The 27,845-nt window shown below is 43.8% G+C and overlaps 1 protein-coding gene across 1 annotated transcript; it reads right to left on the bottom strand.

Moving 5' to 3' along the window:
- Nucleotides 1-12,830: 12,830 nt before the first annotated feature.
- Nucleotides 12,831-27,482, bottom strand: ywhag1 (3-monooxygenase/tryptophan 5-monooxygenase activation protein, gamma polypeptide 1). The gene is made up of 2 exons (XM_010900032.4): nt 27,259-27,482; nt 12,831-15,026 (listed from the first exon to the last, which is right to left on the bottom strand). The coding sequence occupies exons 1-2, from the start codon at nt 27,343-27,345 to the stop codon at nt 14,370-14,372; spliced, it is 744 nt and encodes a 247-aa protein (XP_010898334.1). The 5' UTR covers nt 27,346-27,482; the 3' UTR covers nt 12,831-14,369.
- Nucleotides 27,483-27,845: the final 363 nt, after the last annotated feature.

Here is a 27,845-nt window from a genome sequence, read left to right on the forward strand (position 1 = left end):
CGTTTGCACGACAGCTGTAACCCAAAGTACTTGAAATGCACATCACAAAGTCAAAAAACATCCACAGCCCTCAACCCACAGGTCCAAGTCGCGCCTGGCTTTGTGCAGCATTCATTCCCCGACAGTGGTTTCTGGACGCAGTGACGGGGCAATTCTGTTCGTCTGAGCAGAGAGTGATGGTGATGCATCCTAACTAACCAGACTGCTGGAGAAACATTCAGTTCTGTGCTCCCATTCCAGAGTTGCAGCTCCATGTTGTGGCCCTTTGTTCCCTACCCACTGCAGTGTGTGTGTGTGTGTGTGTGTGCGCGCGCGCAGCATCGGTAAAACGATGGCCGTTCATGTTATGTGTGGTTGAGTATGTGTGTGGAATATAAGTATGTGTGGGTCGATTCCAGTGTGTGTGTGTTTCTATTAATCGGTCCAAAACATTCGGCCTGATCTTCATAGGTTGAGCAGGGGGTAGTCGTCCCTGGTTGGTCACACATTCCTAGGAAATTGACACCAAGCACCCGCCGTGACAACCAAGTTGGCTCTCATTGCTCATGTTTCCTAACACCATTCCAGCTGTGTTAATGTCACAATCAATACATGTTTGGTCAAAAAGATCCCTGGGTCCAGGGTCCCCAAAATCCTGGGTCTGGTGCCACCAATGGTGCAGGGTCCGGACGATGACAGACTTCGCACCTCATGCCAGCGGTGGTTTTAACTATAGGCGACATGGGCAGCCATCCAGGGCGGCATCTTGCTGGGGGTGGGGTTTTTTCTGGTTTGTACAAAATCGTTAAGAATAAAAAACCAGCCTGCACACCATGGTGAATTGGTTTAGTCTTGGGGGATGGGTAATGTATTGACGCGCAATCGTCAAATCAATAGAAATGGATAAGGAAAGGTCTAAGCCATCAGGTGCCCAGTTCAGGAAAAAAAGGAAAGAAGAAGAGAAGAAATGTGAAAAAGATAGAGGTATGCAGCTTTGTCATTTCTTTGAGTATAATATTATGCATGTAATCTAATGAAATAGGCTAGTATAACATGTTTGTTAGCTATGTTATGTTGCTGCTATGCTATTACAAAAGGGCAACAACATTCAGCTGTCTGTCCAACTAGCTTACATAACATTGGATATAATTTCACACACTTTCATCATGATGATGTGTGTAGCCTGCAGCAAAACGACTACAACCTAACTAGCACATTATTGACTTGGTGTCTTTATGCCTAGAATTATCCAAGGAGGTTGTATGGTTCATTTGGTTACTATCTGAAAGTTAGAAAAAAGTTGCATAATGACATGTATCTTGAATTGTGCACCAGATGTCTAGGGACTCATATATTGTATCTCAATCCAAATTCAGGGGCACTTCTGAAATATTTTGGAGCACCCAAAAAAACAAACATTTTGAGGACTGCAGAGGGCAGTCATATGATAATGGTGCCAACATGACGGGAAAAAGCAAAGGTGCCCAAGCCAGGAAATGAATCCAAGAGCTCGATTTTGTGGGGCTTACACAGTGAACCTGGTTGTGGCTGATGCTTTTGAAAGTTCTGTTGATACCACATGTTGCTTTGGAAACCAACACAAACTGTACACCTTGTTCTCAGCCTCCACATCCCGATGGGCCATCCTGAGACCGGGTGGGAGAACTGACATCACTTTGAAGATGTGGCCTGAGACAAGGTGGGAGAACTGACATCACTTTGAAGATGTGGACACAGACCGGGTGGGAGAACTGACATCACTTTAAAGATGTGGCCTGAGACAAGGTGGGAGAACTGACATCACTTTGAAGATGTGGACACAGACCGGGTGGGAGAACTGACATCACTTTGAAGATGTGGACAGAGACAAGGTGGGAGAACTGACATCACCTTGAGGATGTGGACTGAGACAAGGTGGGAGAACTGACATCACTTTGAGGATGTGGACTGAGACCGGGTGGGGAAGTAAAGTTAAGAGTGTCTAGCCACCAAGGTGTCGGGCAGCAGCGGTGAGGGGCACAGATTGAGGTGAGGGACTAAACCAAAGACCCTGAATGGCCCAGGGAGCCATACAAGCAAGAACCGCCCCTGCCTCATGCCTGCTGTAACCTCTGACCCAGCCAGGTATGGTCCTGGATAAGTTCCAGCCCAAAGTGAAATGTAATTATTTCTAACTACTGCTTAAAGCTTCCAATAACATTGTCTGTGAATTTTTATGATTTGTTTTTGCGATGGAAAAAGCTTTATTCAAATGTTTTTGTTTGTGTGGTGGAAAACGCTTTATTGATTTCAAGCAGGTGACATGATTAACTTAAATTATTTTGTTGTCTTTTTAAACTGCAAACCAAAGAAATATGTATGTTGATACCCAAAGATCTTTGCAATGATGTCAGCAGTTGTCTAGTACATTTTTGTGTGCCAGTACTTTTGGGCACAACTGTGCAGTTCCTTTGTTCTTATTTGGATCCCTTTTAACTTTTTGTCAAAGAAGGAGCTCTTCTTCCTTGTCTCCTGAAAAATATCCCAATACAGCTGTTAGTAGTGAGCCACCAGAGTGAGAGCAAGACAGCAATTTTGTTTCCTCCAACCTTCACTCTTCACTCACTCACTGATGCTGCACAGCTGTCCAGCTAGCCATGGGGGTGATTCAGAAGGAGGCTAGTTGTTGTTTGGTACCAACTTTCATTCTCTTCCAGTTGAAAACCCAGGCAGTGCAGCGTACTAATGCATACTCACTAGCTCTCCACTGCTCCTCGCGCTGGAGCTGTGGGGGGCTGCTATTTATAGAGACTGAGGGCTGCTATCTTTGCCTCGGGCTTCCGGAATATTCTCTGACTACGCTGGTCAGAAATCTGATGAGCGCCAGAGCTTTTTCTGGTTCCCATTGAAAGGAAAAGGTTCAGGGACTAAAGGTGTTGGCCAGGCAATACTCTGCCATGGGTAGAGTGGTGGTGTGTTGACCACACACACACACACACACACACCCACACACACACACAGTTATCTGTTTTCCCAGAACACTACTATGGACTGTGATCCAAACTCCTATTGCAGTTTCTAGCTTTGAGGAAGCTTTATTTCAAAGTCTGATTTGGCAAGACATTGAACCTCAGACGTCAACCTCTTAACGTTTCAGCTTTTTTCTCCTTCCACATGACTCAGCACTCCGCTTTCCCATTTAATGCCCAGTTTAATTATTCATCTTTATCTGCCCCATCCAGTTGGCCCGAGCCAGAGACAGGCTCCGGCGTTATCATACTTCATTGCCATCACTCTGTCCTACGTGTGTGTGTGTGTATGTGTGTACGTGTGTGTGTGTGTTGATTTTAGAAATCATACAGCTTATTCTTTACTCCCCCACATTCTCTGTCCTCCTCCGGCATTCCACCTCCCCTGTCATCCTTTCTCTCCTGTCATCTATCCTCCCCAACTGGTCTGAGGGGTCGAGGTTTGGTCTGGTCTCAGAAGGCGGCAGACCTGAAAAATATGTTTATAATCGCAACGTGAAAAGTACTGTAATTTTCTCAAATGCTCTTCCACAGTTTCTAGACTGGAGAAAGAATCTAAAGAAGGACTCTCGCTTTCTTCACTGATTCAAGTCTACAATCGCACAAGCCTCAGTCCCCTGTGATTACACAGAGCCGCAACCACGGTTTACTGTCTCTGACATACAGTGTAAAGAACATGGTAGAAGGAAGGTGAAGACAGTGTGCACAACTGATTGAACGCCGCTGTTTCTCTTCTACATGCAGTGCTAATACGCGTCTGTTGTCTAGATCTTTTCCACATTCTAATTGTGGCTACTTTTGTTGACAGATGGAAAAAATCTAATAAATGCACTGTGGACAAATTGTGATTAGATCTTTCATGCCGCCTCAGGAGACGGTCAAAGATGCATCTTGTAAGGATAAACTTGAAAGTATTCTAACCCTGACAAGAAAAGCACATACATTTGGTTAGGTCATGTTTGCCCTACCTGCTAACAGCCTAGGCCTGGCCCGTAACCACGGCATTCGTTTTTGTGAGGTCCAAAGGTAACATGAAGCATAACTTACCTAAGTCATTATGATTTAAATATAGGAACCTGGAATTCGCCTTAGACCGTGTGTGTATAGCAGCAGCTAAGCTGTGTTCTCCCTGTCGGTTCCCCCTACCCCAGGACTCTCTGCAACAGTCTGTTCTCCCTGTCGGTTCCCCCTACCCCAGGACTCTCTGCAACAGTCTGTTCTCCCTGTCGGTTCCCCCTACCCCAGGACTCTCTGCAACAGTCTGTTCTCCCTGTCGGTTCCCCCTACCCCAGGACTCTCTGCAACAGTCTGTTCTCCTGTCTGTTTCCCCTACCCCAGGACTCTCTGCAACAGTCTGTTCTCCCTGTCGGTTCCCCCTACCCCAGGACTCTCTGCAACAGTCTGTTCTCCCTGTCGGTTCCCCCTACCCCAGGACTCTCTGCAACAGTCTGTTCTCCCTGTCGGTTCCCCCTACCCCAGGACTCTCTGCAACAGTCTGTTCTCCCTGTCGGTTCCCCCTACCCCAGGACTCTCTGCAACAGTCTGTTCTCCCTGTCGGTTCCCCCTACCCCAGGACTCTCTGCAACAGTCTGTTCTCCCTGCCTGTTCCAAAAAAGGTGACATTGTTTAATGAGTCAGAGTAGCAACACATACCCCTACAGAGCCGTTATAGGGAGCATTCTGAATTATGGATGTGATACATTAAAGACACAGTTTTCAGCTGGTTTGTTTTACAAGGACGCCGCAGGTCACATGGATGTTACGGACCCTGCAGGCAAGAACAATTGGACTCACTAAAGGGGCTGCCTATTCAGCGGATAGTAGAGCATTTGGAATGTTCATAGCAAAATCTTCTTTCAAAAGAAACTCATGTTAAAAGTCGTTGACATAAAGTTTAGGATGGTCCGCGGTATGTTGGTTTACTGTAATGCTGTGTTGGACTACAAACCGTGAAACATGGGCTGATTTTCAACCTGCATATACTACAGTTTGTAATAGTGGTTTTTAGGGGATCATTACTACAGGGCAGATCTGAACTTAAGACCCACTTCTTGTTCAAATGAAAAATGTGCTGAAACACTCCAAATCGTAAGTCCCTACCCCACGTGTAATTCTGTGCTTGTGGAAAAACACCATGCTACACGCACATTGTAAAACATGGAAGTTTACATCTGTTGTACCACATGGCAGTGGAACCCTGGCACCCTTTTGTTGAACACCAAACATCTTACCTCTGACACAACACTTATTTATTGCCTGGGAATTTAACATTCCGGATCCCTAAGACCCATTTGTTTATCATCAAACATAACCCACCTGTTATAACACTAGGTTTGTTCATCAGGCGTTGTAAAACATCAAACAAGGGCACATCAATGTAATTATAACTTACAAAGTCACCGGACATATACGTCACTCCTGAAGTCCCACCCTAACACATGTCATACAGGAAGTCCATACGTCACAACGGAAGTCCCACCCTACAAACCGGATGTCCTGCCCACCTGTCACATCAATCTGGAAGTCCCGCCCTCCATCACCATTCTGACACATTATACCCTACATTTACTACTCATGTCGCTTTCAATTTTATTTGTCAATTTCAATTTATTTTTAAGGGCAAGAAGGCAGAGGTGGGGGGAAGTTTTAGCTCTGCACATGAAGGTAAGAATGAACATTTTGGCTTACACTGCAATTTGAGTTCTGAGGAGTGTAAAATTACCTGATATTTAGGACTGAATAATTAACTGTTTGTCTTTACTTTCTGAACATTTGGAGAAAATCGAGCAGCTGACTGAACAGATTGTCCAGCTGAGGGAACAGCTGGCTCTACAATCATATAAAACAAGACTTTAGTTACGCTAGCATCTTGTCTTCATAAAACATTTTTTCAGAATTTTCCCCTTTTCTAAAATGCAATACTTTACAGCCTTTCTGAAATTACATGTATAAGGCAGTTAGTTATCTTTATTCCACTATTAAACTATTGACATTTCTTAGCTTTTTAGCCTCAGATAAGCAGCTGACTGAAGAGAATGTTGATCTGAAGGCACAAGGCCAGTTTTAAGGACCTTTTCCTCAGGACTATTCTTCAAAGTCAATTATTTTGTACATGGCTATTAGATTCTTGTGGTTCATTTGACTTTTTCTCAAAAACACGTCAGACCATTTAAGTACAACATCTGATTGCTGTATTACAGGAGCAGTAAGGAAGAATCCTCTCCACCCGGGATGCCACTGACAAGGCTGTCGAGAACCAGATCACCATGGTACCTGAAAGGGTCAGCTGATAGTGGAGGTGGGAGAAGCCGTGAATATGAACTCCAGCACAAAACCACAATGCTTGGATTCCAGCCCTTGCTTATTTAGTATTGTATTATGTTTATTTAGTACTTTTTCGCAATCAAATACTGTGATTTTTCTATATCTGTTGCTGGACAGATATATTGCACATGAGAAAATATCATTACCTCACAATTTTTTATTTAATTAAATTAATTTGCACGTTTATTTTGGATGCTCGCTGTATAATGCACATGCCATTTTGTATGCGTCTTGTAATATTTTAAATAATAATTTCGATTTAACTCGGTTCATTGTCATTTGTGAGGACCAAAATCGGATTATTATAAACAAAACCTAATATTGGGGCATTCCTGCTGGGTTTAGTGCAAAAAACGGGCTAGCCGCCGTCGGGACGCTGGTAAGGCACTCATCAGGGTGTTGTTGGAAGACATTGTAATGTAGGAGGCCCGACCGGTGTGCTAACATCTAATGCCGGCACAAAACCATATATTTAACAAGAAACCAGGCAAGCCTAGTTCAGCCGGTCCGCAGTACAAAGCGTTGATGGTCGCCAACGTGAACGGCTGTGTCTTTAACACTGCGCCACAGAGCCGACCATTTGCGGGGTGTCAGTATAGCGTATTGGCATTATAAAATGTTGTCAGGCATTAATAGATAATATTGTCACGTTTGAATATTTCGTTAGACTCCATTAACCATCGTGTTAAACAGAGTAACGTTTAAGTTTACCTCCACCACAAATAGTAACTATGAACTGTATGACTTTTGCCACTGGCCGTTTTAAAAGCTTATTAGCCAGTTATATGTCATTAGACGCCACTACACATTGTGTTAAACTGTGTAACATTTCTTATTAATTTTACCACCACAACAAATAGCATCTATTAACTGTATGGCTTTTGCCACTGGCCGTTTTAACAGGTTATTAGCCATTCGTGAATGATATTGATACAATAACTATTGTATCAATATAGGTGACGATAACTGACTTTTACATCAAGGGAAAAGACAAGAGAATGTGTAGCCAGTGAGGTGTTTGTCTATCCTGAAGAAATCTTAAGACATAATACGAAAATCCACCAGAAATAGTCGCAATGTAACAGTAAACTGGTGATAGCTGTTCTTCTAGCAGCAGGATATTATGCTAGCAGCGCTAACTCAGATTTTCAAAATAAAAGCTGTCATTGAACTAATCAGAATCAGCTTTATTCACCAGGTATGTGTACACATACGAGGAATTTGACTCTGGATTATACAGGCTCATGATGTGCTTGCTCATAAAAAACTTAAACAAAGGAAGAAGAGTCCCCGACTGCAATATACAATACACATAAATACACATAATAAACCAAAACAATTACATAGTAAGACTGATGAGACAATATACAGAACACATAAATACACATAATAAACCAAAACAATTACATAGTAAGACTGATGAGACAATATACAGTACACATAAATACACATAAATACACATAATAAACCAAAACAATAACATAGTAAGACTGATGAGACAATAGTTCAATGAGCAGGGTATAAAGGGTGCTGGAAATAAATCTTTTTGTACAGGTATTATTATTTACATAATGACAGTCAGAAGCATGACCAGATGGACAGGGACAACACAGGGGAGGGGGAGGTGTCAGCACAGTAGCAGCTGAAATCGTCAGGTATCGTCTTGATCTGCAACATGACCAGGAGGACTTCGGACAGGGACAGCAACGGGTCTTTCAAGCCTGGTACTCCTCAGAGTGATGGCATGGGGGTTGGAACTGTTCCATTTGTTTTGGGGTACAGTGCTCTGTAGTGCCTTCCAGAGGGGAGGGGCAGGAACAGGTTCTATCCAGGATGTGACGGATCTGCAGTGATGTTTCCTGCCCTTTTACTGACTATAAGGCGATATAGTTAACAGTCTAGTCTGCCAATCTAGTCTGTCATTTTACGTTTAATGTCCGTTCCAATGTTATTCTTGTCTGTTCTTCTTCACAGACTACATTGTTAATTATATTGCCTTATACATTTCAATTATGTCTTTTATTGTGATGAATATATTCTGAGTGCTGCCAGCATAATATCCTGCTGCTAAAATAACGCTAATGAAGCCTTGTTTTGCCATCACTACAGTAAACAGTTTCATTTTAGGTTTCCCGTAACTACAGAAAGTTGTAGCCAGCGAGGTTTTTGTCTATTCTGAACAAATCCTCTTTTACCACTGTCCAGGTGCTCTTGCCGTACCCCAACAGAAGCCATTGGTCGACTGCTGTAAGCAGGGCTGCCATATCCGCGGGTTTCATGCAAATTGAGCTACTTTTCAAACAATGTCGCGGGTGAAAATTAATTAGTCGCGGGTGGCGGGTTTTTGGCCTTGGAATTCTGAACTTCACCGCGGCCGTGGTCTGCTGAGACAATCTCCCACAGCCCGAAAGATCAAACAGAAAACCTATTCACAAAGAAAGAGCTTCGTCCATAGCAAGGAGTTTGGGAAGCCTGGTAGCATACAGTGTATGTCAGCCAGGGGGCATATATATGGAGGACAAGGGATGGGGGTCATGACCCCGCCTCATCCCAGAAAGGAGAAAATATCATGAGAGCCATTGACTTTGACATAATTACGTCCTTGGTCTCAGCTGTAGTGCCCTATAAGGACTGCTACCCTCCAGCACATGGACGAGGCCTTTGTCTGTGCCAGTGTGATGTCATGAATGAAAAGGAGGGGAATCCGCATGAGCACTTTGTTATGTAATCTTGGTCTTCAGCCCATTCAGATTAATGTGCTCTGATTTATTCTGTTCCTTCACAAATTCCTTCAGAAACATACTGGCCCGTGGATTACCTGTTTCAACTTGTTTCAACTGTAAATGTGTCTCAACGGATAACCAATTCAGCTCCTTCCATAGCCATATTGGCTGAGTGACACATTTCCTTCCAAAGTCCCAAATTCGTGTCTCCACAACAGCGTTTATCTCCAACGAGATGGGAGAGGTGGGTTTGTGTCTGGCACTGTAGCCCTGCTACGAGGATAGTGGGGGATGTGTATTCTAGCCCTAGCAACAGCAACTGGATTGGTTTGTGCTGATGCTCAATCCTGGCCCTGGATTGGCTAAAGCTTCAATAATTTATATAATTTATCTTCTGAAAGTAGTACTTTTTTTTGTAAAAGAGTAAACGAGGAAGTGTAAATATGTAAATAGATGTCAAGTAGATGTGCATTGTTGTAATTTTACACAGAGCGCTTTGCCATGCGACCGTCTTTTCAGTGGTATGCATGTGATTTTTGTCATATGAATAGGTGATATTTACATTTAACACATTTTCAGTTAAAGAAAAAGTGTGGGTGAAACGACAGACGATCAATGTACTTTATCAGTTAAACAATAAAGTGCTTAATTTACTGCTAACCTATATGATGGGTCGTGCCCCTGGTTGTGCGTTCCCTGAAGCACAGATCTCATCCATCCTCTGTTCTGGGCCTCTACAGGAATCCTCTAATGCTTTGTGAAGGACTTTCCTCCTCCCACTCGCCTTCGATTGACTGTACAGGAACCGTCCCTATTACCAAAATCAATAACTACTATGGGAAATTAACACAATCTGCTTACCGAGGCCCTGTTGGCTCCATTTAACTCTGGCAGATAAGTTGTGCTTTTGACTTTGGGTGGGAGGATGGGGGGGGCTGGACAGGATCTTTCCCTGATTCAGCAGGTAATCCAAGTAGCAGCGCCAGTCCATACCAGTCCGTGCGTGTTTCACTTTGGCGACAAGGTGATCTGAAGCCTGGCTCATCTACTGTGTGTGTGTTTTGGGGGGTCGGGGGGGGGAGCTGGGGGGCTGCGAGGCATGCGCGTAACTATCAGGGGTTGAGGGGGGGTGGCTGTTGCCCCAGGGCTCACGGTGGGTGGGGGGTCCATGCTTCACCTCTATCATAAAAATATAGTGTGTTTTTATTTTACGTTGTGTGTTTCTATTCTGTTCTCACAATCAGAAGCCAGTACCTCTACGCCCTCTGGCCCCGGCGTTACCATGGCACGCCACACCAGTCGTGCGAGGGGTTGTTTCTGTGTGTGTGTGTGGGTGCTTGTGTGTACATGCATGTGCCCACCCATTTTGGCGCTGAAAGAAGTTGTATTCAGATGTATATTTTCTATGAACCAACCGTTTATTGATACATACCAGTGTAGCATTTGTTGGATGAGAACACATTGGGTTTCAGTCATCAGGTTATTCGTATCTCCAGCCAGGTCAGCTGCCATCATTTCATTTCTAAGGTACAGAATAGTCATACTTTCGGAATGCGATTTCACATTTATATACATTTTCTTCTGGTTTGTCAAAAACATTTTGATGGGAAAGCTGCCATAGATCCGTCGTCTGTCTTTCTATTGGGATCGATCTTTCTACCTATGTTTTTATACAATAAATCTATCCCCAGTCTGTCTATCAGTCTCTCTCTCTCGGTGTCTAGCCACATTACCTTAACACTTATTCCTAATCAGTCTAACTTCTATATATGATGTCAATCTATATACCAATCCATATGTATCTACATGTATCTAAATGCTTATCTACAGTACCTATAGTATTTTACCTACCTATCAAGCCATATAGAACAAACATACAACTGCTGATAGTTGATGCAACTGAGGTTCTCGCAATAAATATTTTAGACTGTATACATAAACAGTATGATAAATCTCTTTTATTATACTCTATGAAATATGAACTATTACTAAGTGTGCAATCAATGTGTAATTCTATCTATCTAAATATACCCAGTAACCTACCTGTCAGTTGTATAGTGACTAACAGATAGAAGTGTTCTACATCTGCCAAATTATACTGAAACAGTATCTGTCAGCACCCTAACAAGGAAATTAAGAACAACAGTGGATATAAAAAGTCTACACACCTCTGTTAAAATGCCAGCTTCTTGTAATGTAAAAGAATGAGACAAAGATAAATCATGTCAGAACTTTTTCCACCTTTAATGTGACCTAGAACTTGAACAATTCAATTGAAAAACAAACTGAAATCTTTGAGGGGGAAAAATATTTGGACGTGTGCTTTAGGTCGTTGTCGTGCTGAAAGGTGAACTTCATCTTCAGCTTTCTAATGGACGCCTGAAGGTTTTGTGCTAAAAGTGCCTGGTATTTGGAACTGTTCATAATTCCATCCACCCTGAATAAGGCCCCGGTTCCAGCTGAAGAGAAACAGCCCCAAAGCATGATGCTGCCACCACCATGCTTCACTGTGGGTATGGTGTTCTTTGGGTGATGTGCAGTGTTGTTTTTGCGCCAAACATACCTTTTGGAATTATGGCCAAAAAGTACAACCTTGGTTTCATTAGACCATAACACATTTTCCCACATGCTTTTGGGGGGCTTGATGTTTGTTTTTGCATACTTCAGCCGGGCTTGGATGTTTTTCTTTGTAAGAAAAGGCTTCCATCTTGCTACCCTACCCCATAGCCCATTCATATGAAGAATACTGGAGATTGTTGTCACATCTAGCACACAGCCAGTACTTGCCAGAAATTTCTGCAGTTCCTTTAATGTTTCTGTAGGCCTCTTGGAAGCCTCTTATCCACTGTGTTCCATGGTATATCTAATGCTTTGGAAATTATTTTGTACCCTTCTCCTGACTGATATCTTTCAACAATGAGATCCCTCTGATGCTTTGGAAGCTCTCTGCGGACCATGGCTTTTGCTCTGAGATGAAACTAAGAAAATGTCAGGAAAATCCTATTAAAACAGTTTAACTTTATTTGTGAGTTTAAATGTGATTGGTTAATTGTGAACACAGCCACATCCCCAGTTATAAGAGGGTGTGCACCCTTATGCTACCAGTTTATTGTAAGGTTTTTATTTTCATTTTTCCCCCTCTGAAGATTTCAATTAGTTTTTCAATTGGATGTTTTTACATTATAGGTCACACTAAAAGTGGAAAAAGGTCTGACATGATTTATCTTTGTTTCATTCTTTTACATCATAAAAACCTGGCATTTTAACAGGGGTGTGTAGACTTTTTATATCCACTGTAATTCCTGATAAAGACAAACATAACAAAAGAACAACTGAATATCAGGAACAAATCTCAAAAGGCAAATCGGTTCATATTGACAATAGGAATTCAACAGCAGCAGCACTGGAATAGGTTTAGAAGAACTTTGTAATATTTAATTTAATTTTTATTATCATTACTGTTATGTTCTCTTGAGCAATTGCTACAAGACTTACATTTATGATACTAGGAGACAGTTGAAGGTAAAAAGGTTTCTGAAACAAAGTGATCATGGTCCATGACTGAAACAAAAATCACTGTTCAAGCTGGATCTCACTGCCTAACGGTACACAGTACTAACAAAGAGGTCATTCACATAAATAAGCTAACCGTTTTACAGTGTGATCATTATATAAGCCACTATGACAAAAACACCAGACAGTATGTCCAAGGTCGAGCTAACGTTGGTGGGGTGTATCCTCCCTCCCCTACCCGCATGTTTAGCAACAATAAATAAATAAATACAAGAACTGCATATCACTATAGCAATTTCCATTACAGATCAATTTATTGTTAACAATCACCGTTTTGGTATAGCGTACTTTCAGCAAATGGAGTAAAGAAAACACAGATTAAAGTAACATTTCAACGATCCAATATAAAGGATAAATAGAAAACAAATGAGATCGAAGTCTAGTAATTTCATGTTCATATGAATACCTAACGTCTATAGTATAAGTTAATAATAATGAAGTCAAGCTATTGTTTAACTACATCACCGGCATGCACAATATTGTATCAGAGAGAATATTGGAGCAGTTATCGTCTTACACTGAAGAAACAGTATATGCAAGTGCATTTCCTGACAATTGAAAAAAGTCAACACGAAAAGAAAATCCACAAACCTCAAAGATGCTTTTTGATTCATCCTCCATTTTATGTTGCCAAAGCTCTGTCCAAAAAAACATGTTTTGTCCACCGATAGAGCACGCGCTTCCAGTCGACTGTCACTTCAGGGATTCAAGTGATTTTTGTAAACATAAATGTAGCGTATTTTAGGGTGCAAGATTCAGTTTAACAATTTTAAATTCAAAACACATCCACAGTATATTTTCATTTCTTTGTTTTAGTAATTTCCTTTGTATTTAGAATATTCGTCTGAAATCCACGTTAGTAGTAAGGGACGACTAACAACAATATCAATAACAAACCAGATGCTCAGAGATGGTTATGTTTCGCATAGCGCATAAGAGTGCTGTACTGGCTATATATTCTCTGTATTCCTACTTTAGTTTGACTGGGTACAAATGTAATCCTGGAATCATGGGAACAGATCATCAGTTGCGTATGTCAATCACGGAGAACACAACAACGACCATTACAAGGAGACGTACACCTTTGGGATTCCATGTTGTTACGTCTAAGGTGGCTAGCTTTAGGTACGACACCGCTCTCCCGCTCGGGAACCTATTTGCAACACTTTCTTTTTTTTTTTTTGCGAGGCGATGACATTCAAGTTTTTTTTAATGCTCTATATATTAATTTTCTTTTTGCGGAAGCTTCGATCTCCCCTCACGATTCTGGACACTCCTCCTCTGCCGCCAGGTAAGTTTAAATAAGCAGCTCCACTTCATTTAGCGCCATAAGGACAGTCTCTACGCCAGTGTGAGGTTATCACTGATAACCTCACAGCCACACTGTACTCACCGACTGACTGACTGACACACAAGCCTTCTACCTCTCAAGTGGTATTTTGGCAAATGTTGCTGAGGCAATCAAGTAGAAAGGGGTTCATCTATTGTTTTCCCTCCAACTACACTAAAATCTCAAATCCACTCCCCCCCAATCCTCTTTTGAATTCAAATTTTTCATCTCTTTTTAAATTCGTGGAAAAATAAAGTACTGCAGCTGCAGACGTCAGCCGGCGAAAGTTGCTGCCAAAGTTCCACCAGCCAACATTTTAAAATTTCTAAGAACGTATTTTATTGTAATTTTTAATTTGTTGTCATTTGTGAGCGGGTGTGTTGTGTGTATTGGCTGAAACAGGACACAGGGGGGTCCCCTTGTAGGGACCCTTTAGTTGTTGGTCTCGCCTCCCTCGTCGTCCTGCTGGTCGCTCGTCCACAGTGTCAAGTTGTCCCGAAGCAGCTGCATGATGAGCGTTGAGTCTTTGTAGGAATCCTCGTTCAGGGTGTCCAGCTCGGCGATGGCGTCATCAAAGGCGGTCTTGGCCAGGTGGCAGGCCTGCTCGGGCGCGTTCTGGATCTCGTAGTAGAACACGGAGTAGTTGAGCGCCAGGCCGAGGCGTATGGGGTGGGTGGGCTGCATGTGCTCCTTGCTGATCTCGTGGGCCTCACTGTAGGACTTCTCGGAGGACTCCACCACGCCGGCACGCTTCTCGCCCGTGGCCACCTCCGCCAGGTAGCGGTAGTAGTCGCCCTTCATCTTTAGGTAGAACACCTTGCTCTCATGCTGCGTCTCGTTGCAGTTCTTGATCAGGAAGTTGTCCAGGAGGTTGAGCACGTCCTGGCAAACTGTCTCCAGCTCCTTCTCGATCTTCTCGCGGTACGCGCGCACCATCTCGATCTTCTTCTCGTTGCCGTCCGCCGAGGTCTTCTGCTCGATGCTGGAGATGACCCGCCAGGACGAGCGCCGCGCCCCCACCACGTTCTTGTAGGCCACGGAGAGCAAGTTTCTCTCTTCGTTTGACAAGGCCTCATTCAACTCGGTCACCTAGACGACAGAGAGGGAAAGAGGAAGAGGAATGGTCAGCGGTTGCTGTTTACCGTGGAATAGTATTTTGATCTTTTGTCTTTCATTTGCAGATTTAGTCTTAAAGTTTGGCCAACAAACATTAATTCATTTACACCACATTCCGTTTATGTCTTACTCTAGCTAAGCATCATGAATAAAGAAGGATATGGTGACACATTTCAATAGCTTGATCTCGCAATTTGTTCACTTGTTAAACACATTTATGTTGCTACAGCTAGTCACACAAACATAAAAATGCTGACTTGCAAAGCAACTAAGTAGTGAGAAATCTCAAGATCACACATTACACCAGGGCAGGATATATTCCCACTGAAATCCCAATTCCATAAAAATAATTCCTAATAAACTGCAAGGTTCCTGGTAAATTGAAATTACAAGTTCTGTACTGTTCTATGTATTCTTACAATTTTTAAATCAAATCATGGATGAAATACAAATTGACTCCGCCCCCTCGTGCTATACAATCTAACCAGCAGACCAGGAGGCAATTGGAATAAACATTTAGCCATTCATGGTGATTCATAATGATGGAGTACAGTGCTGGGCTAGCTCTCATGATCACCCACTGTCATACCCGAGGGCTGCTGCTGGTGGACCACGCCCGCCTGTAGTAGGATGACATCATCCTCTGACTGTCCCTGGGTGCTCATTGGCTAAAAGCTTGTTTTGTTTGGTTTTTGTTTCCACAGGCCTGTGTCTGTCTAGGTGGAGGATTTAATCCTTTATGCCCCCGCGGAGAGAAGACCATGCGCCGCGCATCACAGCCGTCTTTGCATACTAAACCCTCAGCTCTGCACATAAAGCCTGTTACTCTCTGACCACGTCCCAAGCAGTGCCCTATTCCATTCATGAGGCACTACTTTTCACCAGATCTGGTAAAGAGCAGTGCACTTTAATTTAGGGGATTTAGGATTCACCCTTGATTCTAGGGCTTTATCTCCCCTCGAGTCCCAGAGGACAGGGGCCCTGGCAGTGACAGCATCGTTTACACCAAGGCCCTTTGTGAAATGACAGCCCAACTGACTGTTTTGTCGATGCCAAAAAAATTACTTTCTGTTCTATGCCTCTCAAAACTAGAGACATTTTGGTGATCTTTAAATATATACAGAAATCGGAAAAGCACAGAATTAAATCCACTAGATTGTTTGCTTGCTCGCCTTAAGCCGCTTTGCCCTGCTCTTGGTGTTCTAGCCAAGGGGCTCAGAAAAAAAAAAAACTGACAGCTTGTGGTTTGGTGATGTCTGTTTAATAGTTGGACAAAGGTTTACTGCCAAATCAGAAGCCTGCTAATTGTCCTTTGCCTGTGCTGTTACAACAATGTCTATGTATTATGTGAACTGAAGCTAACAATTCAACCGAAATAGGATCTGCCTTAGCAATTCGTCCCAATTTTTTTAGGAGCCATGCTCCGCTTTATCTGTACATTTCGAGAGCTAAGCACATCCACGGGACGACCGCAACGTTACTCTGACCCCAACCCTCCCCCCTTTCCAGAGACATCTAGGCCTAAATAACTGGTTATCTTTCCATGTCGGTTTTCATTTGATTAAGTGGGGAGGAGATGGCTCACTATAATTCATTTGTTAATCTTTCTCGGTCCTCCCCTTCTCACTCTCCCCACCAAGGCTATCTATTTGATAAATCCATCAGGTCTGGAACAGATGAAGCATCTTCTCCGTCTGAACCACCCATGAGGGCTTCCGCTGTCTCACTCTGTGCATCACTCTTCCAGAATCAGAGTGTTGAGTCATGTGACACGTGCTGTAGCTCGATCCGGTATCCCGCTAACTTCAGCCCTCGGCTGAAGAAAAACCCAAGAGATGACTTTGCTTTTGGTGCTTTCGTCTTCTAACCCCGAAGCTTATCAGATTATCCCAGTGGGATTGGTTATTTTTCTTTCGCCATGTGCTTGGAGCCTTGGAACAGCTATGCGGGAAACACAGGCTAGGTTGAACAGGTAGTGCTTGTCCTGCACAAATGTAACAACACTGCTCAACAGCGGATGTGTCGTACGTGGTACAAGTGTACCTACCCCCCATCACCCAGAACGGTATTGACATTTAAACAATAAGGTATGGGGGGGGGGGTGTTGCCTACATATACCATATACATCAGAATTCAGGATTTGAACCATCCATCCCTCTATCCAGGTGACTGAGATAAGGAAATATATTTAAACATAAAATGTAATATTCAGTTCCCATGGAAACTGAGATAACGGCTTTGTTTTTAACAACCGTGGCATCTTTCGTCTCAGCTGTAAGTACCGGTGGCCGACAGTCCACACTGCTAGTGGAGGTCGTGGGTTATGGTGGAGTGGAGAAGGCCTAGTGGTTAGAGGGTAGGATGTGTAAGCACACACACACATAAACACACAGAGACACACACACATCTCTGTAGAACATGATCCCCTCAATGGGCAAATCATGACAGGGAATGATTTTTTTGCCCTATCTGCTTAGAAAGCTAAAAGAACAACCTCCCTTGTTGAAACGTGATTGAAGACAAAATCCCCTAACTGCCCTGAACCCAAATTAATATGTGGACATTTATTTCAATAGAACTGAAATGTATATGTGAATATATTTATTATTGCATATTAATGTTTGTAATATACAGTATCTCACAAAAGTGAGTACAACCCTCACATTTTTGTAAATATTTGAGTATATCTTTTCATGTGACAACACTGAAGAAATGACACTTTGCTACAATGTAAAGTAGTGAGTGTACAGCTTGTATAACAATGTACATTTGCTGTCCCCTCAAAATAACTCAACACACAGCCATTAATGTCTAAACCGCTGGCAACAAAGGTGAGTACACCCCTAAATGAAAATGCCCAATTAGCCATTTTCCCTCCCGGGTGTCATGTGACTTGTTAGTGTTACAAGGTCTCAGGTGTGAATGGGGAGCAGGTGTGTTAAATTTGGTGTCATCGCTCTCACACTCCCTCATACTGGTCACTGGAGGTTCAACATGGCACCTCACGGCAAAGAACTCTCTGAGGATCTGAAAAAATGAATTGTTGCTCTACATAAAGATGGCCTAGGCTATAAGAAGATTGCCAAGACCCTGAAACTGAGCTGCAGCACAGTGGCCAAGACCATACAGCAGTTTAACAGGACAGGTTCCACTCAGAACAGACCTCGTCATGGTCGACCAAAGAAGTTGAGTGCACATGCTCAGTGTCATATCCAGAGGTTGTCTTTGGGAAATAGACATATGAGTGCTGCCAGCATTGCTGCAGTGGTTGAAGGGGTGGGGGGTCAGCCTGTCAGTGCTCAGACCATACGCCACACACTGCATCAAATTGGTCTGCATGGCTGTCATCCCAGAAGGAAGCCTCTTCTAAAGATGATGCACAAGAAAGCCAGCAAACAGTTTACTGGAACCATGTCCTGATAAACTTATATGGTTCAGATGGTGTCAAGCGTGTGGCAGCAACCAGGTGAGGAGTACAAAGACAAGTGTGTCTTGCCTACAGTCAAGCATGGTGGTGTAAGTCATGGTCTGGGGCTGCATGAGTGCTGCCAGCACTGGGGCTACAGTTCATTGAGGGAACAATGAATGCCAACATGTACTGTGACATACTGAAGCAGAGCATGATCCCCTCCCTTCGGAGACTGGGCCGCAGGGCAGTATTCCAACATGATAACGACCCCAAACACACTTCCAAGACGACCACTGCCTTGCTAAAGAAGCTGAGGGTAAAGGTGATGGACTGGCCAAGCCTGTCTCCAGACCTAAACCCTATTGAGCATCTGTGGGGCATCCTCAAACGGAAGGTGGAGGAGCGCAAGGTCTCTAACATCCACCAGCCCTGTGATGTCGTCATGGAGGAGTGGAAGAGGACTCCAGTGGCAACCTGTGAAGCTCTGGTGAACTCCAAGCCCAAGAGGGTTAAGGCAGTGCTGGAAAATGATGGTGGCCACACAGAATATTGACACTTTGGGCCCAATTTGGACATTTTCACTTAGGGGTGTACTCACTTTTGTTGCCAGCGGTTTTGACATTAATTAAGATCATTGCCCAAAGCATCACACTGCCTCCGCCGGCTTGCCTCCTTCCCATAGTGCAACCTGCCATCCACGTGATAAAATAAAACGTGATTCATCAGACCAGGCCACCTTCCATTGCTCCATGGTCCAGTTCTGATGCTCACCTGCCCATTGTAGGCACTTTTGGCAGTGGACAGGGGTCAGCATGGGCACCCTGACTGGTCTGCGGTTACGCAGCCCCATACGCAACAATCTGCAATGCATTGTGGGTTCTGACACTTTTCCATTAGTACCAGCATTAACTTTTTCAGCAATTTCAAATAGTCTGTTGCTCCCCACATGTATCAATGAGCCTTGGCCGCCCACGACCCTGTTGCTGGTTCACCGCATTTCCTTCCTTGGACCTCTTTTGATAGGTACTGACCACTGCAGACCGGGAACACCCCACAAGGGCTGCAGTTTTGGAGAGGCTCTGACCCTGTCGTCTAGCCATCACAATTCGGCCCTTGTCAACGTCTCTCAGATCCTTACGCTTGCCCATTTCACCTGCCTCTAACACATCAACTTTGAAGGCAGAATGTTCACTTGCTGCTTAATATATCCCATAGGTGCCATGATAACGAGATTATCAGTGTTATTCACTTCACTTGTCAGTGGTCATAATGTTATGGCTGATCGGTGTGTGTATGTGTGTGTGTGAGCATATAGATATACAGCTCCGGAAAAAATCATTTAATAGACCACTGCACCTTTTTCTTTCCTTTCCAAAAAAGTTGAAAAGGAAGGTTTTGAGTGCGAAACAGAAGTGTTCAATTTGCAGTGGTCTCTTAATTTTAACCCTTCTGTTCCTCTCTCAAAACCTACCTTTTTGACTTTTTTGGAAAGGAAAGAAAAAAGTGCAGTAGTCTCTCTATTTTTGGAATATTCTTTTTTTTTATATACTTTTTTCTTTCCTAAATGGAGGCATTTATAGTTTTGCGTTTATAGTTTTGTTCAGTGTATTTACATACAGACAACACTACCTTGTCTCTCTCTGAAACACACCACAACGGCATTGACTCAACGTTCACAACTGGCAGGACAGCCTAACAACCAGATTAGTAAGTTAGATTTGTACAACAGTGTCCTGAGTCATAAAGCATCATGAACCAATCAGCGGCTCTAGAGATGACCGCCGTGTGGAGGCAGTTGTGAAAAGGAAACCGAGACGCGACCAAAGGGAAACGGAGAATGAGGACTTGGCAACTATTTTCAACCCCAACCCACTCACCACACACACACACACACAAACACACACACACACACCAAGACAGGTATATAGGTATACATGTATCTCTCATTTTGTTCAACGGAGGAGCCGTCACCAGCTCTTCTGTGGCACATCCTGGCACGAGCGACAAAAGTGGAAGAGGTCAAACAAACAAGCCCTGACTGGTCCCTCGGCTGGCCCCATTGAAACATGGCTGCCTTTGTTTCAGCGGCCGGGGGTCAAACAGGAGTGACTGACGGAAGCCGTGCCGCAGAGATCACAATGGGGCCCACTGTCCACGCCAAAGGCTCATCAGTTGACCTCGCTCCCTCCCGTGACTCATCCCCGCACGGTCTGTCGACCCTCTAACAGTCGTGTGTGTGTACGCGCGTGTGTGTCGCAGCAACAACGAAAGTCACAGGAAATCAGAAGATCAATACTTCCTGTCTCACATGTAGTTGATGACTGCCTGCAATGTCTGACACTTTCACCAGTGAAAGACTAACAGGGTGTTCCACTTCCTCTCGCACTCTCTATGTCTGTACATCTGTGTATCTCTGTCTGTCCATCTCTCACACCTAACATCTCTCTCTGTATCTCTGTCTGGCCATTTCTCACACCTAACATCTCTCTCTGTATCTCTGTCTGTCCATCTCTCACACCTAACATCTCTCTCTGTATCTCTGTCTGTCCATCTCTCACACCTAACATCTCTCTCTGTATCTCTGTCTGTCCATCTCTCACACCTAACATCTCTCTCTGTATCTCTGTCTGTCCATCTCTCACACCTAACATCTCTCTCTGTATCTGTCTGTCCATCTCTCACACCTAACATCTCTCTCTGTATCTCTGTCTGTCCATATCTCACACCTAACATCTCTCTCTGTATCTCTGTCTGTCCATCTCTCACACCTAACATCTCTCTCTCTGTATCTCTGTCTGTTCATTTCTCACACCTAACATCTCTGTATCTCTGTCTGTCCATCTCTCACACCTAACATCTCTCTCTGTATCTCTCTCCCTACTTTGCCTTCCTCTCTCTCCTTCTCTTTCTTTGTCTCTCTAATATAAAGTGACATCTCCCCAGCCTACCCTTCCCTTTTAGGCTGCAGAGCGCAGGGATGCTACCTGACTTCACAAGCTGTGGAAGCGGTGTGAGTGTGGATGGCTGGCTAGGGCCGAGAGCAGCAGAAACAGGGTGAGAGACTGAGAGAGAGGGTGAGAGGGAGTGAACGGTACAGAGGGAGATGGAGAAAATGGGGAGAGAGTGTGTTTGTTTCAGAGGAGGGGGTTGCTTCAAGTACTTCTTTGTTCTTACATAACCATACATGACTGCAGTTTTTCAGAGATTTTTTTTTCTCCTCTCTCATTGCAGCAGCTGCAGGCTTCTAAAAATACAATGGATAAAAGGTTTATAACTCATCAGGCATGAAAGAAACATGAGTAAGGGACTGCCAAACTGGTCCATGTTGTTCCCTCCAGATAGTCAGTGTTCACCAGATACAGCGTGGAGGCAGGAGTTATCCCTCCAGATAGTCAGTGTTCACCAGATACAGCGTGGAGGCAGGAGTTATCCCCACAGATAGTCAGTGTTCACCAGATACAGCGTGGAGGCAGGAGTTATCCCTACAGATAGTCAGTGTTCACCAGATACAGCGTGAAAACAGAAGTTATCCCCACAGATAGTCAGTGTTCACCAGATACAGCGTGGAGGCAGGAGTTATCCCCACAGATAGTCAGTGTTCACCAGATACAGCGTGGAGGCAGGAGTTATCCCTACAGATAGTCAGTGTTCACCAGATACAGCGTGGAAGCAGAAGTTATCCCCACAGATAGTCAGTGTTCACCAGATACAGCGTGGAGGCAGAAGTTATCCCCACAGATAGTCAGTGTTCACCAGATACAGCGTGGAGGCAGGAGTTATCCCCACAGATAGTCAGTGTTCACCAGATACAGTGTGGAGAAAGGAGTTATCCCCACAGATAGTCAGTGTTCACCAGATACAGCTTGGAGGCATGAGTTATCCCTCCAGATAGTCAGTATTCACCAGATACAGCGTGGAGGCAGGAGTTATCCCTCCAGATAGTCAGTGTTCACCAGATACAGCGTGGAGGCAGGAGTTATCCCCACAGATAGTCAGTGTTCACCAGATACAGCATGGAGGCAGGAGTTATCCCCACAGATAGTCAGTGTTCACCAGATACAGCGTGGAGGCAGGAATTATCCCCACAGATAGTCAGTGTTCACCAGATACAGCGTGGAGGCAGGAGTTACCCCTACAGATAGTCAGTGTTCACCAGATACAGCGTGGAGGCAGGAGTTATCCCTACAGATAGTAAATGTTCACCAGATACAGCGTGGAGGCAGGAGTTATCCCTCCAGATAGTCAGTGTTCACTAGATACAGCGTGGAGGCAGGAGTTATCCCCACAGATAGTCAGTGTTCACCAGATACAGCGTGGACATGAGTAATATCCCTGTGTAACTCCTCAACTAAAGATGGGACACCTTCCATCAGATCACAAGCTCAGTAAATGAATACAGTACGGTACCCGTGAAATCAGCTGATCAGAAAAGCCTCTGACAAAGGTCCTGGCGGTGGACATGAGCTATTATTAACAGGAGAATTTCCAGGGCAGGGGCTTCTCCCTGCAAATGATGGAGACATGTAGGGGGTGGCGGAGTGGGCACTCTGTGGGATCCGAATGGAATGCAGCCTGGGGCGGGCCACAGGCTTTCAATGAGTCACTTTCTAAGACTGTCAAGTAGGATGGACGCTGAAGGCCACATGAGATCATTGGGTAACACTGGAGGCAACGTTCCTTTTTACCGTCTTGTCTGCCCGTCTCGTTGTCCCCTAAGAGGACATTATGTGTGCAGCATCCGTATGGTTCTCCGACCACTAGCAGCACTATAACACCGTAGGAGTATGTGTAAATGTACACTGTCAGAGTATGTGTAAATGTACACTGTCAGAGTATGTGTAAATGTACACTGTCAGAGTATGTGTAAATGTACACTGTCAGAGTATGTGTAAATGTACACGGTCAGAGTATGTGTAAATGTACACTGTCAGAGTATGTGTAAATGTACACGGTCAGAGTATGTGTAAATGTACACGGTCAGAGTATGTGTAAATGTACACTGTCAGAGTATGTGTAAATGTACACGGTCAGAGTATGTGTAAATGTACACGGTCAGAGTATGTGTAAATGTACACGGTCAGAGTATGTGTAAATGTACACGGTCAGAGTATGTGTAAATGTACACCGTTGGAGTATGTGTAAATGTACTTATCGATAAAATGTTCCCTTTACAAAGAAGTTAAACATCCCACCATTTCTGACTCCAACTCTGAGAGTTACAGCCTGAGGATTCATTCACTCGTCTACGGTAGTTAATCAGCAACTACAGTAATCAATCAACAATTATACTACAGTAATCAATCAACAATTATACTACAGTAATCAATCAACAATTATACTACAGTAATCAACAAATAGTACTGAATCTCCAAACTACAGTAATGATTCAAATGCTAAATTAGTGAACCAACAACTACAGTAACAAATCAACAACTACATAACCGAATGAACAACACGTAACATCATCACAGAACCACCGAATTGGTAACTATTAGTATTTAAGCAATTGGGGGGTGTATTATGAACAATGTACCACGGCAAAGAGCTGTTTTAGGCACGACGCATCAGTGTCTAGACATAGCACTTAGAACCGGTATATTTGTGTACTGATACTGCTGTATAAACCAGTTACCAACACCATTAGAGCAGTGAATTGTTACATGGTCTCACTCAGAGCAGCATTCAGGGATTTGAACCACCTGATTTATATACTGTAATGCTACTTGCTTGTGTACCTGACTCCAAATACCCCCGCCCATGGAGGTTTGTTAATTCTCTGAAAAGGGTCTAGGCGTGACATCATCCCCAAACTACCACTGGTTAGGTTTCCCGCGGTTCCCCACAGGTGAACCTCAGTTAAATCACAATTTCAATCTACGGGTCACCTTTAAGTTCAGAACTATAATTGAGTTTGTTCTAAACATTTCAGTTCAAAGACAAAACTTAAGTTCTCTGAGTGGGGAGGCAAGAAATCCTATCAGATGTGGGGGGTTTTGTGGAAAAGAACCAGACCCGGTAGAATGATGCACAGCACAGCCAACTGAAAGTGGAAGCAGGTAGAGTAGTTGTGTGACATTTCCTTACTAGTAGGGAGACAGGCACTTATTAATGCATGAACATAATGTAGCCTATGTAGTGGCAGTGTTGTAAGACTCAAAGAAGCAGGAACTCACATTAACTAGATACTGGAATGTGATGGCTAGCTATGTCTGGAGGCATGAATAAATTTTTTTTGCTTGCGGGTCATCGTTCGGCTCTTGGGACTTATAAAGAAAAGTCTATCCCTCTGTTGGGTGTTGGGTGTTTTTCAGAACCGATTGTGCCAATGCCGTCCAGGTGCGGCCTGGAAGAACCGACCAGTGCAGACTCCACCCAAACTAGGTAAAGCGGCAGTTTCGCTTATCCACGATCCAGTCACATTCCCTTGTAATAAAAAGACTTCAGCGCTGGCAGATTCCGATTAAAGGTCTTTAGCGAGCAACGGAAAAGTGCAGAGAAAGAATTCATGCAACCCTCGCAGGGACCCCCAGGCGTTCCACCATTTTGTTGTAGCACTGGACAGAAACACCTGATTCATACATCAAGGGCTTGACGATTAGCTGACAAGTCTAATTAGGTGGGCTGGCTGTGGACTAAATCAAATACACAGAAGTGCCCAGGGGCCCTGAGAGGGCTGAATACCTACTCTAAAACATCAATACCCTTACTGTAATACATCAATATCCTTACATGTCACCTCCTTACATTAAGGCACGTTATATATCACATTTTATCACTTCCTAAAAAAAACAATGTCCTTACAATTTAGAAACGACACTGGACGATCTTCTCAAATTCAGCTGCCTACTACAACTCCAGCCCAGGGCGTCAGCGGTGGAGAGGGATTCCCCGGCTGGCTCTCGGCTAATGGGCGAGGCTGCAGACACACCCAGTGAACAACACTGCTGCAGCCGAAGTGCACACGGGACTCAGAGGGTGTCGGGCCTCGTGGGGGGGAGGGGGGGGGTTGACTCAGCATAATTTAGAGGTTGGAGCCAAAGCCACTCTCCCCGTTTACCAGCCCCTTGTCCTGATGCAACCTGCTGTCCAGGAGAGCATGGCTCATTCACATTAGGCTATACTGACCAACTGATTGGGGGGCTAATGCTACATCCAGCGGTGTGACACGTGTCTGTCCGTACTGTGTCCTATAGTAACCCCTACCAACCAACCATTCAACATGAATGCGTCCTACACTGGGTATGTGGACAAGTTGAGAAAGAGCATTTTCTCATTGGTCAACGTACTGACAATCTCTATTGGATTGTCTACTATACCCGCAACGTAACCAGCAGCGCACCGCAAGCTCTCTGCCCTGTCACGTCACTATTAAGATTCCTCGGAGCCTCCACGCTTCTCTGAACTGTAGGCTATAGATGAATGGCCCAAGCCCGATTCCAAAATGGTGCAGTACGGGTACACTGCGACATGCCTAGTGAAGGAACATGCTACGCCTTCCTGTGGGGTCGAGGTGGATGCAAGGATACCTGCAGCATTTGGATGCCACGACCTGTCTTCGATATGGAATTCAGAACCTCGCCAAGTCTAACGAGCACCCAGTCTGCATATTGAATCCACTGCAATATGACAACCAGAGAACGTTCTGGAAGGATTTTGTTGCCACCCACGTCTCACAGCCAACTCGGGATAATAATGTATGGACAGATTGTGTATTGCGTAAATCGATGTAGGCTAAACTTAGCCAACGATTGCGTTATCCTATAGTGACAGAGCACCCCACTGCGCTTATGGGTTGATTTGAGGACAGTGTATGTGGGTAAACTGATTTATCAACTAAGTGCGAAATTATTTAGAACTGATCTACGCGGGAGATTGTCATTGTTTTGAAATCAAATCATAATTAGGGATCGAGACATCCATACCTTAAACCATGCCACTCACTGGGCAGTCACTGAAAGCCTACATATCAGTAGCCTACTACAGCTTCTCCTGTCCACCCAAATGCTTATCGTATTACCTACCTCCCCTTGCCGAGTTTATCCCTCCTTACCATTTAATTCAGTAAGATTAACAATGCAACAAACAGGTTTTTGCTCGAGAGCAAAGGTGCTTAATCGGTTATTGCTCTTGTCCTTATCGCCATGCTGTCTAGCGGATTCAAAAGCAACCTGGCAAAAGGCACCGCCCCAAGATCAAATAGTCCGCATTCCGTGGCTAATTCCTTATCTGACAGCACAATTGCACATTGACACCCATTACTACCATGCAATAAGGCAATAATTGACCATAACTCAATGTTTCTATAAACATGCCTTTAATATAGATTACGAAGTGTGAACAAACAATCGGTGTGTGTGTGTGTGTATATATATATATATATATATATATATATATATATATATATATATATATATATATATATATATATATATATACATATATATCGAAATGTACTGTGGTAGCCTACAGCCTACGTTCATGGGCCTTGCCCGTTCTGTTCCAGAAAATGTCACTGGCATTATATATTGACCATCCCCTGTCTTATTTAAGTTGAATGTTTCGTCATTATAATGATATTTTAAGGCATGTTTAATACACCGAAATATTACCTCTAATTAAATATTGAACACCACTATAGTCTGGTAGCAATGACTGGTATAAGATAGGCCTGCACCCCCGTTATTCTGAATGTTATGTATAATAAAATTACGAAATTATTCTGGAATTATTAGTACGTTAATGTTATTTATGATACCATATGATATTCAGAAAATATTATTCCAAAGCGAAACTTACCGATTTCATGGCTGCTGCCATATCATCGTATCTTTCAGCCTGTTCGGCCAACCTGGCTTTCTGCACCAATTGCTCGCGATCTACCATTTTAGTTGTCGTTGGTACAATGTTATTCGCAAATGTTTAAAGTTTCAACGGTAATGTGTCACGCTCAGCAATGCAGAGAAACGTTAACAGACGTCCTCTTCCTGCAGCTGCTCCCTGCTGTCTGCGCGTGCCGACGGGACACCCCCTCCCCTTCCTTACCACTTTCCCTGGATTGCGTCACCGCCCGAAAAGGCGTGTCAATGCGTAGTGATGTAACAATCCTTATTGGGAGCCCAGTCAGTGCATGATACTGGTCCAACGAATAGTATTCGACCATTGGAATCAGCCGCTTTTACTCTGCGCTAAACTCTTCGCACGGTGCGGTGGGAAATGTAGTCTGCATCTATTATTCACAAGCTTTAACCGCGCCCTATAAGTGAACATTGGCAAGCATTAATATATAGATGAACAGTTTCCTATATTTGCTGATGTTGTTGTTATGCAAATGCTGTCACATTTAATGTAGCTTAGGGCCTTTAATGTGGAACCGTAGCTTTCAT

The sequence above is a fragment of the Esox lucius genome, chromosome 7 (genome assembly GCF_011004845.1).
Source record: "Esox lucius isolate fEsoLuc1 chromosome 7, fEsoLuc1.pri, whole genome shotgun sequence".
Lineage (NCBI taxonomy): Eukaryota > Metazoa > Chordata > Actinopteri > Esociformes > Esocidae > Esox > Esox lucius.

Bases quoted from the DNA above. Each gene is read 5' to 3' on its own strand.
- ywhag1 (XM_010900032.4), bottom strand. From the start codon at position 27,345: ATGGTAGATCGCGAGCAATTGGTGCAGAAAGCCAGGTTGGCCGAACAG. The intron at 15,027-27,258 runs GTAAGTTTCGCT...TCTGTCGTCTAG, and splicing joins TGGCAGCAGCCATGAAATCG to GTGACCGAGTTGAATGAGGC.